The sequence below is a fragment of the Ctenopharyngodon idella genome, chromosome 13 (assembly GCF_019924925.1).
Source record: "Ctenopharyngodon idella isolate HZGC_01 chromosome 13, HZGC01, whole genome shotgun sequence".
NCBI lineage: Eukaryota > Metazoa > Chordata > Actinopteri > Cypriniformes > Xenocyprididae > Ctenopharyngodon > Ctenopharyngodon idella.
The window spans coordinates 26,078,111-26,095,970 of record NC_067232.1 but is presented as its reverse complement, the minus strand read 5'-3'; the positions used below and the strand labels follow the sequence as shown (position 1 = coordinate 26,095,970).

At 36.7% G+C, this 17,860-nt stretch overlaps 1 protein-coding gene across 3 annotated transcripts in view; it reads left to right on the top strand.

Annotated features, from left to right (window-relative positions):
- The window catches only part of hs3st1l1 (heparan sulfate (glucosamine) 3-O-sulfotransferase 1-like1), a 50,277-nt gene extending 32,434 nt beyond the window's left edge, over positions 1-17,843 (top strand). For 2 of the 3 annotated variants that reach the window (XM_051918128.1, XM_051918129.1), the window contains one exon: positions 16,469-17,843. In XM_051918128.1, the coding sequence (XP_051774088.1) occupies positions 16,631-17,560 (930 nt within the window). In that variant the 5' untranslated portion in view covers positions 16,469-16,630 and the 3' untranslated portion in view covers positions 17,561-17,843. Of the gene's footprint in view, positions 1-10,654; positions 10,792-16,468 lie in introns of all 3 variants that reach the window. The other variant, XM_051918130.1, reaches the window with a different exon arrangement.
- Positions 17,844-17,860: the final 17 nt, after the last annotated feature.

The window sequence follows — 17,860 nt, the reverse complement described above, 5'->3', positions numbered from 1 at the left end:
CAAATCACAGGCGTGCTGATATATCGCACGGCTACGAGTGTGTTTATTTATTTATACATTTTTTTAATCCTGTTTTTCGCTAAAGTTTTTGTTTTAGAGGAAACCTTCGTGTTGAGGGTTTGTTCAAATCACTAACACTGACTATGAGCAATAGTGATGTTTGCATATTGAGGTGATATAGTGTCATTTCCTAGTGCACTTGAGGTAATTAAAAGGCAGAGAAACATCATTGCTTCGAGATAGTGACCACTGAGCAGGTCGTCTGAAAGAGAGAGGTTTTAATCGTAAAGCAAAGAGCACACAGGCATTTTCTGTTTGGGATGTAATGATGTTTGCAGTTGCTGGCATTTGTTTTTCCTCGTGCAGATAATCGTTTGGCTCTCAAGGTTTTCCGGCAGAAAGCTGCTGTTTGTCAGAGCAGAGGTTCTTTTAAATGAGCAGTAATATGCGGAGGATTCTTCTTTTCGGATATGGAAATGTTACGGCCACAGACAGTTTAATTGATTTTTTCTGGCTTTCTGATGGGCTGTGTGTAAACGTCACTTCATCCACGGCACGTTTGATGGCGCGTATCTCAAGGTGTTTTGTTTGGGTGTTTTCACTTTACTTCCCTGTGGGAAAACGGGCCGTCGCTCAAGATTAGCCTCATGTGCAGTGTGTCGGAAATCACGCTGAAGTGATGGAATAGTTCTGTTCCCAAACCTAGTGAGCTTCCTCGCTGTCTTCCACCTTCATAGGCGGCATCCTAACCATTATATAACCTTTTATAATATTAATTAGAATTAAATATTTTAATATAAATATATTGTACCAAAATGGATCCTCATAAGCATCTGATTTAAAACACCTACACTGATATAAACATTTTCATAACTTAATGTATATTTGCAAAATGTTCTTTGCTGGGTACCTTAGAAGGCATCTGAACAGCCTTTGTATCAGGAGTGTACCTTTGATGCCTTGAAGTGCTCACTGGGTTTTGTTAGTGTATATCACATTAGTTTTACAGTTGCCCATGCGCATTTAGAGATTCTGACACATAACCTTCTCGTCCCTCGCAGCGGAAGATTTTAACGCTGAAGTTTCCAGATTATGTTAAGCCACATCCTGAGTGTGTGATCCCTGCAGGGTTGATGACTGTCATGAGACACAGTGATACAGAAGATCCGCTCATCTGCTGTGTGAACATAGTGTATTGTTGCGCTGCTGGAGTCGCAGAGGGAGGTTTGAACGCCTGCTTAATTAAGAGAGCTGCCCTCATGTTCAGGTCTGGTGATAAACCAGCAAAACAAAGCTAGTGTCCTTATTAACTGAAATGGGGAGTAGAGATTTGGTTTGAACCGGTCAGAAACATTACAAGCAGGGGCCAGAATGAACACTGGACACATGCAAGTAAAAAAGTCAAAATTTAAAAAACTAATTTTAATGAAAAAAGAACTCATTTTAAAAAGTGTTAGTCACAAGGACAAAATGAATTTTTAATGAATTAAAATGCGTAGTTAATTATATAAATAACTAAATACATTATTATTATTATGCACAAAACAGTTTCATGGTGATTAATAAATATGTATGGCCAGTATTTATTTATTTAATTTATTTAAAATAATAACAATAATGATGATGATGACGACGACGACGATGATGATGATAAATATGCAAAATACAGTTTCATGGTCAGTAATAAAAATTTATTGGCAGCATTACTCATTAATTTATTTATTTAAAAATAAATAAATAAACAACAATAATAATAATAATAAATATGCAAAATGCAGTTCATGTTGAATAATAAATATTTATGGCCAGTTTTATTTATTTAAAATGAATAAAAACAACAACAAATACAGCTTCATGGCCAGTATAAATATTTCTGATGAGCACTATTTATTTATTTATTTATAAATAAATAAATAAAAATGTAAACTACAGTTTCATGGTCAGTAATAAATATATATGGACAGTATTTTTTTATTTTAAATAAATGATAATAATGATGATGATAAATATGCAAAATGGTTTCATGGTCCATAATAAATATTTACGGACAGCGTTATTTATTTAAAATAAATAAAAACAACAACAACAATAAATATGCAAAATACAGCTTCATGCCCAGTATAAATATTTTCGGCCAATACTATTCATTTATTTATTTATTTAAAAAATAATAAATAAATAAATAAATAAATAAATAAATATGCAAAATGGCCAGTAATAAATATTTATGTCCATTTTTATTTATTAATTTATTTAAAATGAATAAAAACAACAACAACAAATACAGCTTCATGGCTAGTATAAATATTTATGGCAGGCACTATTTATTCATTTATTTATTAATAAATAAATAAATAAATATGCAAAATACTGTTTCATGGTTGGTAATAAATATTTATGGCCAGTATTTTTCCCTAATTCATCTGCCATTGGTAGGTGTGGTAAAAATGTATAATTTTGGACCCTGATTTTAAAATATTGATAAACCAAACGGAACCTTATTGTGTTTCATACCAGAATAGATAAATAACTAACAATAGGAGCAGGAATATGAATTATGAAAGTAATAGGTCTATTTTGATGCATTTAAAGCTTACAGATAACAAACAAGCCACAAAAACTGTTCAAGAGACTTTTTAAGTGTTAATTTCCTTCATATTTTGTCCTCTATCATATAATGAAGGTGTTTGCTGTGGTGGGTTTGGATCTTGTGTCTTTTTACTCACTCATTCCTAAAATAGCTTAATATCTATCTCTTTTCCCCATCGCTAACTTTCACACATTTTCTGGCTCCGTACCTGCCTGATACTTCATCAGCGCTCGCAGACTCATCGAGAGCAGAAACAGCCTTATTACTCGCAGATCTATTTTGCGTTTCTTTTTTTAAACGTGTTATTTGGCCAGGAGCCCACGAGAGCCTGATAACTGCTTTTGTGAAATGACACACTCTTTGTATTGTTCTGACACGTCGCTCTTTCTTTCTCCGAATTCAAAAGTAATTGATTTGCCTCCTAAAAAACATGAACGTCGGTACAACGAGTTTCATATATGTGGCTCATATATATGCACATATATTGTCTCAGCAGGTGCATAAATCTTTTTTGGGTGGCATGCGAGACGTTTCTTTATAACATTATGTGTAATATTTTGGTTTGAACCCCTCCGCCACCTGGGGGCGTTACAGTGGCAGGAATTACGAGCGTCTGGAGATGAAAACGTTCTTGTGAAACTTGCTAACAGGTCTCACATTCTCCTGAGCCACACACATTTCAGCACATTTTAATACGTTTCGTCCCTCCCAAGTGAGGCAATGCCGAATAGACGGTTTGCAATTCAAATGAAAAATGCTATTTTCAACACTGAGCAGTGTTTTATATTCACCCTCAAACCATTTCAGCAGAGGGAAAACCAATTACATGAGCTGCTGAAAAATAATGCAAAGCCTAATAAAAAATGCAAATTCATTTGGCAGGTTTGCCACCTAAGTGGAGCTTTTTCCTGTAAAAAGATTTCCGTTTTCTCTTGTATACATGCAGTTTCCTTGCGAAGGTCTGAGATGCTGGACTGTTGCTACTGCTCTGATTGAAATCAAGAGTTTACAGGAATAATATGTGCGTTTCCAACACGAAGGTAGGCAGCAACGTTATGTAGCTTGTTTAAGGCCGAATTTTAATGCTGCATTTACAATGTGTTGGAATTACCATAATCATGCATTTACATATATGCATTTAGCAAACAATTCTATAAATTATCATAAAATTAATGCATTCCCTGCTAATCAAACCCACAATCTCAGCATTAAGAGCATCTTTCTGTAATCTGTTTGAGCTCAGGAATGCCACATGATATGATAAAACTATATTGATACTAAAATATCTATTTTAAGTATGTAAAAAAAGTTCTGTTTAAGAGTGTATGATTATTTGGACTGTGTTGTTAGCTTAGCAAAATACTAACATCAAACTCTAGTGCAGTTGCGATAGATAACTCGTTTTGGCCATATTTTAAAGGGGACCTATTACGCCCCTTTTCACAAGATGTAATATAAGTCTCTGGTGTCCTCAGAATGTGTCTGTGAAGTTTCAGCTCAAAATACTGCCACAGATCATTTATTATAGCTTGTGAGCAAAAACACACTGTTTTTTATGTGTGTCCCTTTAAATGCAAATGAGCTGCTGCTCCCGGCCCCCTTTCCAGAAGAGAGCTTTAACAGCTCACGCTTCGGTTGCTCAACAACAACAAAGCTGGAGAATCTCACGCAGCCAAAATGAGGATTGTCAGTAACGGTGTTCAGCCTTACATTGTTCAAACCAGAGTCGGACACTGATGGAGAGACTCAGGAAGAAGCTACAACTTTTAGAATGAAACTGGATGTTTCTGAACGGTTAGTGGATAAATTTATGTAGTTGCTGTGGAGTTTATTCAACTCATAAACTAGCATGTTAATCTTTTGTGCAAAAACCCATATGGACACCCACTATACATAGCGTACCTGTTTGCCAAACAGAGCCATACACTCCAGGCTAACATTTATGATTGCTATGAAATGCTGTGAATGGTCTAATTCCAAAATATCGCTCAGACAGAAATGCTCCTTTTTAGCAATGGAGTTTGTCAGGGTCAACTTCAGGCTATCCAAGCTAACGAGACTCTAAATAGTGTTCTGTGCTCGTCTGTGCAGCCAATGACAGAACAGTTAGCACCGTTCACCGTTCAACAGTACACCGTTGTCGCTTGCGAAAACAAAATGTTGGCGCCGTGGGTGGAAACATGCAGATTAAGGGGCGGTAATATTATAATAAGATCCCCTTCCTACGTCACAAGGGAAGTTAAATCTGAGCTGCTCATTTTTTCACATGCTTGCAGAGAAAGGCTTGCCAAAACAAAGTTACTGGGTTGTCCTTTTTCACATTTTCTGGGTTGGTAGATGTACAGAGGACCCGATTATAGCACTTAAACATGGAAAAAGTCAGATTTTCATGATATGTCCCCTTTAAGGCAGCATCTCATTTATGCTTTGTCATTAAGAAAATGCATTGCAATAATGGACAAGTCATATATAAATGTGCTTTTATTTCATTAAGTACAAAAATATATATATATCTATGAAATTGTTTAATTACAAAAGGACTATTTTCCTCAATATTTGTGTGCTGTGCAGGTTTGCAGCATACTCCAGCTCTATTGGAAGCAATAGTAAGTCGAGTCTCCCTTGAACTTCATGGGCGCTGTTGGTGTTGTTTATTGTGAGGTTTTGAATCAAAGCTCTAGTCTTTGTCCCGCTGTACTAAAAGCACCCTCAGCCTCTGGATGTTTACTGCAGGTATATCTTTGGGGATTGTTTGAAAGACTGTTTCCCCAAAGCATTGTTTTCTTTCTCAAAAGAACCAACATGGGTGCAGTACTCTCGCAGGTAACCCACAAACACTTCAGCTGCATTAGGAAACGTCTTTTTATCGTTCTGTTGTGAATTGTGATGATGATTTCATGCGGTCAGATATTTGTAAGGTTTCATTGCATTCTCTAACTGGCTTTCTGTTTTGGTTGAATATTTCTGTGCTGCTGTGATCCAAGAAAACGAGTGAGAAGGAGAGAAACACATTGTCTTTTGAGGGAACGATGCACCATGGGATGCGTTACAGCGTTTGAAGGCTGTGAAAGTGTGAACTATAACTGTGCAAAAAGACAAAGAATAGAGTAAAAATGTATGTGTGTGAATCTCACAAAGCCTGCCAAGAACGTGTCCGAGTCATATTCACCCCGAAATCAAAGAAGGAAGCTGCTATTTTTTTGCATAAAGAAAAGAAATGGTAGCCTTCAGGGATTACAGTCCTTTCTTAAGCTGTTACAAGATTTAAAAAACATATGCATTGTAATGTTATGTATTATTTGAATGACTATTTAAAATTAATTTTAAATTACACAAACTGACAAAAGAAAAGCTGTTCTAAAACATATTCCTCCCTTAAAGGATTAGTCCACTTTCAAATAAAAATTTCCTGATAATTTACTCACCCCCATGTCATCCAAGATGTCTATGTCTTTCTTTCTTCAGTCAAAAAGAAATTAAGGTTTTTGATGAAAACATTCCAGGATTATTCTCCTTATAGTGGACTTCAATGGACACCAAACGGTTGAAGGTCAAAATTACAGTTTCAGTGCAGCTTCAAATGGCTTTAAACGATACCAGACGAGGAATAAGGGTCTTATCTAGCGAAACAATCGGTCATTTTCTAAAAAATAAAATAAAAAATTATATACGTTTTAACCATAGACGCTCGTGGCCCTGTCCCAAATGGCATACTTCATGTGCACTTTCTGACTTGAGGACTTACAATGGCCGCTGTGTGCGCGTGTCTGTTAAGTCCACAAGATCGTTGGGTGTCCCATTCGTCATTTAAGCTTAAAGAAGGGTGCTCGTGAGCGCCCCCTTTGCGGCTGCTATGCGCCCTTGATGCGCACTTCTGCTGAGCCCGCAAGACTGTGAGCTACGCAGAGGACTTTACCCGGCAGTCAAAGCGGCATTACGTCGTGAAAGTGCGGACTCAGAGGAAGACTGTGAGGGTTTAGGGTGCCATTTGGGACAGGGCCCGTCTTGAACTAGCTCTCTTCTTCTTCTTCCCTATTAGAATCCCGGCAGTGTAGACGCTGCTAAGTGTATTACTGCCCTCCACAGGTCAAAGTTTGAACTAATTGTTATATACTTGCACTAGCATATTGTATATGACAATTTAGTTCAAACTTTGACCTGTTTATTTATTATTATTTACATTTTGCTTATTTTGAACAACAACAACAAAAAAGATATAGATAGTGCACCTTTGCATGTTTCAACCATTTTCCACCCAAAAGTAAGAGTAGTTTATGGTAATGATAATTAGAGGGGAAAATGTGCTTAGTTGCCTTGAAAATAATGGAACAATTAGTAATATTTGATGATATTTGGCCACTTTGAAATGATAAGTATCTGTTGATAAACATGTCTACTTAACAGTCAGTTCCAAAATCTACTGACAAGCCTAATCAATCATGATTAACAAACAAGCAAACACACACACACACACACACACACACACACACACACACACACACACACAAAACACAGATCAGAAGGTTGAAAACCCAGCAATTTGGTTAAATGTTTGCCCAACTTGCTGGGTAGTTTTATTTAACTCAACTATTGTTTAAAAATTACTGTATTGCTTGCTTAAAATGAACCCAAATATGTTGGAAACAACCCAATTAAACAACCCAATCAACTAGGTTTGCCCATTTTCAGTCCAACTTGGGTTGTTTTTAACCCAGCGTTTTTAAAATGTGTGTGTATATTGGAGAGACTTCTTTCAAAAACAAAAATTCTTTTTATTACTATTCAATATCTTTTTCTTTTGTTTTTAGGTGAAATGTGACCTAAAAATGTGACCAGAAATGTTAAGAAAAAGTGTAAGAATATAAGAGGTGCTCTGTTAGTGTGACTGACAGAAAGAGTGCATGAGTAAACAGGGAGCAGAGAGGAGAAAGGGCTTTACAAAGAGAAAAGAGAGCGAGAGAGAGTACATGTGAGGATTGATTTCACAGAGGCCTGACCCGGGAGAGGATATCCCATCATCCCTTCTGATCAGGATTAGTACACTGCATCACTGCAGACAGGCGGAACTCCAGTGGCCGGATAATCTAGCGCCGTATCCACACCTCCTTCCCTCTGTTCCGGCAGGATTTCATCCTCCCAGCATCCCATGCCTGTATCTTTCACCTCCTTCTCATACGGCTGAAGTAACAAACCCCAGCAGCCTCGCCGCAGGGCATCCAGCACATGTGTGTCATAAAACTGTGTGTTTAGTTTACAGCTGGTGTGAGAGTGAACATGCACCCGAGAAGCGGTCCAGTTTGGAATAAAATGACTGATGTTAAAGGTCTTCGACAACTGCGATACTTTGAGTGTCTTCTCACCCTTAAAAATAGAGGCTCCAAAAGGGGGTTTCGCAATGACGCCATTTTTGGTTCCACAAAGAACCTTTTAGTGAATTTTTCTTAGCTTGAAGGACATTTTAATAACCCTAATCTAAAGAATCTTTTTCCACTATAAAGAACCTTTTGTACAATGGAAAACTTGCATGTATGTGGAAAACATGGACAGAATCACGGAATCCAATCATAAAAATGGAATTTACTGTATAATGTAGAATGTCACACAATTTGGCAAATTTTGGATGAATAAATCCAAAATATATGACTGTTAAATAAACTGAGATGTGGACTAGTGTCTGTGAATATTAAAGGTGTAGTAAGTGATTTCTGAGAAATGCTGTTGAAAGTGGATCGGACCGAGCACCAAAACACACTTGTAGCCAATCAGCAGAAAGGGGCGTATACACTCATTAGAGTGGAGGTGCCTGTGCTGCATAGTGTGTTGGTAAATTTGGAGGTGGAGCTATCAAGATAGGGGTGTGATCTTTTTGGGATAGGGGCGTGTTTGTTTTGGTGATTTCAAATATCAACAGCGTTTCTCAAAAATTGCTTACTGCACCTTCAAAACACAAAAAGTCTGCGTTATAATAATAATAATAATAATAATAATAATAATAAATTATTATTAATAATAATAAATTATAAATTTGACAATGAATATCACAGTTTTTCTTCCATGTTTTAATTTTAACAGTAAATCATAAATCCAGAAAAAGGATTTCTTAAAAAATAAACTATTACTGTAAAAAATGTTAATACATTATTAAAGTGTTAAGGTTCTATGAATTCAATGGATCAGACGTGCATTTTAATTTTTAAAATTTAATCAAACCATTAAAACTTAGAACAGAAAACAGAATTGAGGGAAAATAAAACTAAAAAAAAAAAAAAAAAAAAAAAAAACTTATTTTATAGGGCCATTAAAAATGCAATTTCTGTTAAATAAAATGTTAATAAATTGATGTTAAATTGTATAAATTTCATGATTTCAATTAATTAAATGATTTCGATTACTAAGATTTAATGGAAAAAAATTGAATTCAGAAAAATTAGAACAGAAAACAGAATTCAGGGAAAATAAAACAGAATTTGTCAAAAAAAAAAAAACTTATTTTGTAGGGCCCTTAAAAATGCAATTTCTGTTAAATAAAATGTTAATAAATTGATGTTAAATTGTGTTTCATGATTTCAGTGAAATAAAATTTAATGGAAAAAATGGAATTCAGAAAACAGAATTTGGAAAAAAATAAAATGGAATTTGGGAAAATAAAACTGATTTCACAGGGCCGTATGTAAAGAGCATTTTAATAATCTAAAGAACTTTTTCTACTATAAATAACCTTTCGTGTTGTCTGGAAAGATTCCATGGATGTTATTATATATATAAGATTTAAGATTCTTCATGGAACCTTTATTTTTAAGAGTGCAAAATCTTCCAAATGACATGATTAGTGGAATTGTTTCTTCTGCTTCCCATTAGACTGTCACGTTTTCCTCACTTGCTGTATCCTCTAGTCTGAGAACTGTAATGTTTCACCTCGTCTCGGTGTGCATCATTGTGTTATCGCACTCTGATTGCAATTCGCGCCCGCTCATCTCTACAAATCCTCGTTATCGGCTGTAAAAACAGTTGTGATATTGTGGGAAAAGAGCACTGTAATATCAGGCTTCATTGGATTAATTATTGTTTTATGCTAATCGCTCTCAAATGAGGCTCTGCTAAGCATCACACTGCCTGCTGTTTTCATCTCGTCATGGAGAAAGAAGAAGAATGAGACAGAAACAGGCGCTTTGGGTAATTAGTGGCTCTTTGTGTCCCGTGGAGAGACCTGTAGCTCAACACACACGTATGCATGTGTGAACCAACGCATTTATCATGACTGAACTTTAGTCAGAGACTCATAGTGTGTGCAGACAGAGAAATATATCAAGAAGCGCTAACAGATTGCTTCTGTAAATAGATCCAGCTGACAGAAGCAGACACGTGTGCAACTGTGTGAAGAAGGGGAGGAATTGTGTTATGTTAGGACTGTAATGGCATATTTAACACTATATATATCTGTAAATGTAATTGTAATGAAAATTTAAAGTGTCTCTGTTATTTTATTTTAAAGGTTCCTAATGTTGTTTTGCAATCTCCTACAACAGGTTTACATGCACCCAAGGTCAAAAACACTTTTTCTCATAATATACATTGAAGCATCAGCTCTTTTCTCACAGTGTCCACCTGCTATTAAGATGAGTTTTGGTCGATCGGATCACAAGTGGATGATGCTAGATACAGGTGTAAATGGGTGTAAAATGTTTTGAGCTTGTCCACTTTTGAGCACTTCCAGAGGTAGTCGAAAACGCTCATGTGGTCGAATGTGTTCGAACAGCCACTAAAGACTGCCTACTGTCCGCCTACTGACTTAATGCGTAAATGGGAAGCGTGCTAGCCAGATGGGATTTAAACTTTGTCAGCTATAGACCCAAGTATGGTTTGAAGATGAAAAACATACCAAGCACAACCATTCTCACCATTTCACAGCATTTGGCCGGTCTTGTGGCTATCAGAGCAGAAATGAAAGCTGCTGCTTTCCATATGTTTTTCCGTCGTCTCCGATAGCATATGTAAATTACGTGAGCTTATTTTGTCCATTTGGAAACAACTGAAAAAACCCCCTGTACATTTATCCACCCATAGACTCTCCCTTCGAAGAAATCAGGACAGAAGTGGTTGAAAGTGGACAAAAGAGATGGATTAAAACACCAGGTGTAAACGGGAATGTGTCTCCTTCATCTACTTGTGATCCGATGGACCAAAACACATCTTAACACCAGGTGAAAACAGGGGCAAGAGCTATATACTTCTGACCATTGACATTCAACCATGACAGTCAGTTTGTGATTTATTTTATTTTATTTTATTTTATTTTATTTTATTTTATTTTATTTTATTTTATTTTATTTTATTTTATTTTTAGGGTGGGCTATGAATTTTATTTATTATATATTCATGACCATAATATGATGATCAGCTCATGATTTTTTTTTAAATTATTTTATTTATATAGCTATTAATTATTTTTATATTCTTCAGACCATTACATGATAGTCAACTGGTAATTTATTTATTTATTTATTTATTTATTTATTTATTTATTTATTTATTTATTTATTTATTTATTTATTTATTTATTTGCTATATACTTCTGACCCTTGACATTCAGCAATAACAGTCAGTTTGTGATGTTATTTATTTGTATATTTCTTTATTTGTTTATTTATTTTTATTTTATTTTATTTTTAGGGTGGGCTATGAATTTTATTTATGATATATTCATGACCATAATATGATAATAAGCTTGTGATTTTTTTTTAACTTATTTTATTTATTTATATAGCTATTAATTATTTTTATATTCTTCTGACCATTACATGAAAGTCAATTGGTGATGTATTTATTTATTTATTTGTCTCATTTAGTTCTAACCATATGTATACATAGTTGTAATATTATGTATAAAATGTTGAACCTTTCTACAAATGTGTCAGTACCAGTCACAAGGGTCCATTTTTTGAAATTGAGATTTATACATTATCTGAAAGCTGAGTAAATAAGCTTTCCATTGATGTATGGTTTGTTTGTTAGGGTAGGACAATATTTGTCCAAGATACAACTATTTGAAAATCTGGAATCTGAGGGTGCAAAAAAAAAAAATATTGAGAAAATCACCTTTAAAGTTGTTCAAATGAAGTTTTTAGCAATGCATATCAACTCACAAAAATACATTTTTGATATATTTACGATAGGAAATTTACAAAATATCTACATTGAACATGATCTTTACTTAATATCCTAATAATTTTTGGCATAAAAGAAAAATCGATAATTTTGACCCATACAATCTATTGCTGGCAATTGCTACAAATATACCCATGTGACTAATAACTGGTTTTGTGGTCCAGGGTCACAAATGTCCATGCAACACCAGTCTCATACTTCTGCAATATTCATTTACAGTACATTTATACATTTGGCAGATGCTTTTATCCAAAGTGACTTACATTGCATTGAAGCTTCTCATTTTATCAGTCCATGCATGGCTGGGGAAGGTATTTGCATTGAAAGTAAAGGTAAATCACCTGTGTGAACTTGAAAGAAACGTTAATGCAAAGAAACATTGGTTTGTTGCAAGTTGTTTTTCTTTGCATATGCCACTTTCTTTGGTATCTTCTAATGCAATGACATTCAGACATGTTTAAGTGTAATTTCGGTGCTTCGCTGCTGAACCACCCAGACACTATCCGAGAGATCACGGGCTGGTTCTCGTGGTTTGGTGCATGCAGTGCTCCTGTGAGCCGGATTGGTTTAGACAGTAATCTTGGCCTTGCGTCTTGCTGTTAGCATCAGGCCTGGCAGCTCTTCTACTGTTTCACCGCTGACAGGCAGACAGAAACGTCACAGCGCATCAGCTACTTCAGTTCTTCTCAGCCGAACACTGAAGCACCTTCACTCCCCTCTGCTCCTCATCTGTCCATCCATCCATCCATCCCATCTGCCTGCGGGCGTCCCTCCGTCCCCACTCACAGATTACAGCCAGAGACACAAGCAAGTGTCACTTTCTGAGCTTGCGGGAAGAAGATGTGAATAAGAAAGAGAGAGAAATGGGAAGCAGTTTGTGGAAATAAAGTTTTCACTGCCGTACAGTTGAGCTACTTTTGCGCAGGAGGGTGAAAGTCATGAAAACATTGCAACGAACTCCTTAAGCTAAGATACGGTTTCATTTTTTTCCCAAATTCCATGATTTTTTTCTGGATTCCATTTTAATGGTTTAATTAAATGTTAATATTCAAAAAGGATGTCTAATCAATTGAATTCATACAACTTTAACAATTTAATAATTTATTATTTTTATTTTTATTTTTTTTTAGCAATAATAAAATGTTTAATTTGTCCCATGTTTACTGTTTTAATTTTTTCTGGATTCCATTAATTTTTATTACCATTTAATGGTTTAATTAAATTTTAATCACCAAAAGGATATCAAATCAATTGAATTCACAAAACTTTAACGATTTAATAATTTATTAAATGTTAACATTAATAGAGCTCTAAAAAATTTGTGTTTTTTTTTTTTGTTTGTTTGTTTGTTTTCCAAATTCAATGTTTTCTGTTTTCATTTTTTTGGGTTCCATTTTATTTGTTTATTTAAATTTTAACAATCAAAACAGATGTGTGGTCGATTTAATTAATAAAACTTTAACAATTTAATAACTTATTAATTTTAACATTATCGGGCTATATGAAATGTGTTTTATTTTTCCCCCAAATTCCATGTTGTCTCTTTTCATTTTTCTGCATTCCATTATGAACTGTTTAATTCAATTTTAATCATCAAAAAGGATGTCCAATCAAGTTATTAAATTAATAATTTATTAAAAATTGGGCTCTAAGAGATGTTTTATTCTTTCAGAAATTCTTTGTTATGATTTAATACAAATCGAAATGAAAGCATATGAATGCATAAATCTAACAATTTAATCTTTAAAAATGTAATTCGAAACAATTCCTTTTTTTTTTCCTTTTTTTGCTAAGAAAGTGCTGCAAAATAGGTTACTGTTAATTTGAAAAATAGACAAAAAAATGTGTGCTATTCCTTAAAATTATGTTTAAATAAACTGTATTATTATTGTTATTATTACTTTGAGACAATAGTATTTCTGTCGTGATTTCAAGTTAAACTGAACGTTTATTTTGTCGTGAAGAGCTTTGGGTTTATGAATCTTCCGAAGCACTACTTTTGATTTACTCATCCAAACTTGGCCAAACATCATACAGTAAATTCCATTTTTATGACTGGATTCTGTGATTCAGTTTGCATTTTCCACATTGTAGGGCCCTAGAAAACCCTCGTTCTAATTATCTAAGGGTTTTCTTAATTTAAAGGGTTTGTTGTAACCGCTGCAGGTCACATATGAAAGTGAACCGGCTCGACCAGTGAGCGTCCAAGGACTCAATCAGTGATAGCGGTTTGAAGTGGCAATTCATAAAAAAAACAATGATTAACATGTGATTAATATCTACTCGATCTGACCCAAGTGGAGTTTGGATAAAGTGTTCTCAGAGCTGAAATCAAGTCATGTAATCATGTCTCCATGAAAGAGTGCAGATGCCTGTAATCTGTAATAGAGTTATAAGGTTTAATCAGTTTTGAGTGCGGTGGGTAAATGCCATGGAAGTGACCTTTTACTTTCGGAATATTTTGACTGGAGGCTTTGGCTGTTTGGTCTGTGTAAGAGGGTCTGTTAACTGTGTCTCTGTTTGCTACGCTTTGGAATTTGATGAAGCGTAAAGGTCAAAAGATGTTTGCGAATTCGCACATTTGCATGGGATACTTGAAAGATCCTTTGAACTCAATCAGCGAGTCCTTTAGAGGATTTTTTTCCCCCCCAGACTGCCTTGTTTCGCTCTCATATTCCTCCTCGTTTCACTGCTTTCCTGTGATTTTGACCTTGGGTCTTCTTTAAGTTCGCTGAAGCGATAAAAGTGAAAAGATACACATCTATGCTCCTGCACAGGGACATTCAGTTAGTATTGTATAGTAAGTGCTTGTTCAACCTTGTTCAGTCTCCTATAACACTAACCGTGTAGCATTCTAGCTTTTAAATGTGATCTGAGAAAGGATTGTTACCTGTTAAAGAGAACACAGTGGATAGATCTGCTCTTGAGGTACACTCGAACTGATTGTGGAATGCTGGGTAATCTTATGCCAAGTGTTTTAGAATTGCGATGCATTTTTATAAACATAGCAACACTTTCCATATAAGTTTTGAGGGCTTTCTTTTTTTAGTTATAGCAGCCATTATGACTGGGATTCAGTAATATTGCATGCATGCTCAGAGTGTCTGTGTGAACTAAGTTGCAAATCAAATTGGCCACACATAAAACCAATTTAACTGGTTTGAATATGGGATCTATTTGGAAGAATCTGAATAATTTTGGTCACATTTTCTCAGGAGGGTCTTTAGATGGTTTATGCCCATCTTTGTGGATCAGCAGCCTAGGATGAGATTGAAAAAGTAGATTTAACTGGGAAATTCAAAAATGGTGCGAAATGATGGAAACATTGAAAACTTCAACAGATCCATTGCAGCTATGTTTCCGTTTGAACTTATATGCAAAATTGGAATAGCGCATAGAACATTTGTGAATAAAGCAGCGTTTCCATCTCATATGTTCAAGCAAACAAAATCGTCACTTCCTAGGAAATTGGCACAAAATATCAGTAATAAAAATGGAAGTTGCTGCAATCTGGCTCTTTTTTCCTCCATCACAAATGAGTTGTGTCTCAGACGAAACGCAATAAACGCTGTTATGTTCTCATGCATTCGGATGCTGGTGTTTGGGAATGCAATCATATGAGATGCTTCTGGAGGGAATTAAACCAAATTATTCTGATGACAGACTTTGGCTCAGGCGTTTCAGAACCACCAAACCAACATTTGAGATGCTGTGATGTGATTGGTCTGCTGGTTAGTCCAGTTATCCAATCACAGCCTCTGCTGAGGCAAAGTCACATGAGTTTATTGTTGCGCATCGAGGGATTTATTCGCTAAATGTGTTTCCATCGTAGTTTATGCACATGTCTTTTTGGATAAAAAAAAAATTATCGGTCTCAATTGAATGCACAAGTTTTTTATGTGCATTCTTAGAATTGCCGTTTCCATCCCGCGCTTCTTTATGCAATATCCCAAAATGACATAAAAATAGGTGGATGGAAACATAGCTAACCAAATAGATTCACTTTCTGTTTCTATTTCTATTTATCTGTCCAAAATGTCAGACCGTGAGAGAAACAACTTCTCGACATTTGAAACATCTCAGACTCGCTGACACTGAGAAACTCTTGGAGAAGTTGACAACATGAGCATGTTAGATGCCAGATATGATATGTATCTGCCTTTCACTAGATAAGAAATAATTAAATACATATAAATACATATAAATTAGCTGCATATAGCACCACCTTGAGTTGAGCGTGTGTTTGTGTGCTGGTCTAAGAAGCAGGTGGATTTAAGGCTATTCTGTCAAGTTTGGCGACTCACAAGCTGTTTTAAAGAGGACCTATAATGCCCCCTTCACAAGATGTAATATAAGTCTCTGGTGTCTCCTGAATGTGTCTGTGAAGTTTCAGCTCAAAATACCCCACAGATCATTTATTATAGCTTGTCAAATTTGCCCCTATTTGGGTGTGAGCAAAAACATGCCGTTTTTGTGTGTGTCCCTTTAAATGCAAATGAGCTGCTGCTTCCGGCCCACTTTCCACACGAGGGCGGAGCTTTAACAGCTCGTGCTTCGGTTGCTCAACAACAACAAAGCTGGAGAATCTCACGCAGCCAAAATGAGATTTTTTCATAAATCATAATCAACCACCCCTGTAAGATGCTCTAACATCTTAACAGTAAGACACGTTAACTTATCTGTACTTCTTTGCTTCTCTGTTGTGTTTTCCAGATGCGCTTTGGACTGGTGGCCACACCTCGTCCTTGAACGCCCAACTCGAAGAGGCCGCCAATGCTTGACTCGCAATTGTGACTGAACAGAAACCGTAGCCTCTTCAACACTAACCCTGCAATCAACCGCCGTTTATCCTTTCTGTCTCTTGCAACCCTCTTCATGGCCAACCTCCTGAGCTATGTGCTGTTCCTGGTGCTCCGGACTTATGCCGCCCCGCCAGAGTACATCCAAGTGTGGCCTGGCGGGTCGACGCCAGCCCCGGGAGATCTGGACAACGAGACAGTCACCCCTTCTTTGGTCCCTCCTCCAGGAACCAGCAAGCACACGCCTCACAGCATCATCATCGGCGTCCGAAAAGGAGGCACAAGAGCGTTGCTTGAGATGCTGGATATCCATCCCGAAGTGGCGGCGGCCGCCACTGAAGTTCACTTCTTCGACTGGGACGAGAATTACGCCAAAGGCTTCGAGTGGTACCGCGAGCAAATGCCGTATTCGTACCCTAATCAGATCACCGTGGAAAAGACGCCGGGGTATTTCACGTCTCCGGTTGCGCCTGCGCGGATTCACGCTATGAACTCTTCCATCAGACTTTTGCTGATCTTGAGAGACCCTACGGAGAGGGTCATCTCGGACTACACACAAGTCTACTTCAACCGTCTGGAGAACCACAAGCCCGTGCAGGCCATCGAAAACATGCTGGTCAAGAACGGCGCGCTGAACACACGCTACAAGGCGATCCAGCGCAGTCTTTACGACGTCCACATGAGGAACTGGCTCCAGCACTTTCCACTGGAGCAGATCCACATTGTGGACGGGGATACACTGATCCACGACCCCCTACCGGAGCTCCAGCGAGTCGAACGCTTCTTGGATCTGCCGCCTCGGATTGTGGCGTCCAACTTCTACTTTAACCAGACCAAAGGCTTCTACTGCATTCGCAGTGATGGCCATGAGAGATGCCTGCATGAGTCTAAAGGACGTCCGCACCCTCCTGTTAACAGCACTGTGCTGCGCCAGCTGCGCTTGTACTTGCGCCAACACAATCGGAACTTCTACCGGCTTATAGGACGTACCTTTAACTGGCAGTAGTGGGAGGGTCTGGAACTCGCATTCTGACCAATCACAGTCCAGCTGAGTGGCTGATTGATAGCTGATGGACCGTACAAACAGACTTCAGAACAATCACGTTTTCAATCTGACGAGTATGATATTAAAACAGTGACTGTGAGAGGATCTTTGCTGTCAAGTGTCTTTGTCGTAACTAAGTTACCTGAGACAAATCTGGTGAACACTGAGTCATTTTTTTTCTCTTTTTCTCTGTTTGTTTGATATTCTTGTACTTGATAATAAATGGTTCTGCTTCCAAAATGGGCTCTGAATATCTTGTCC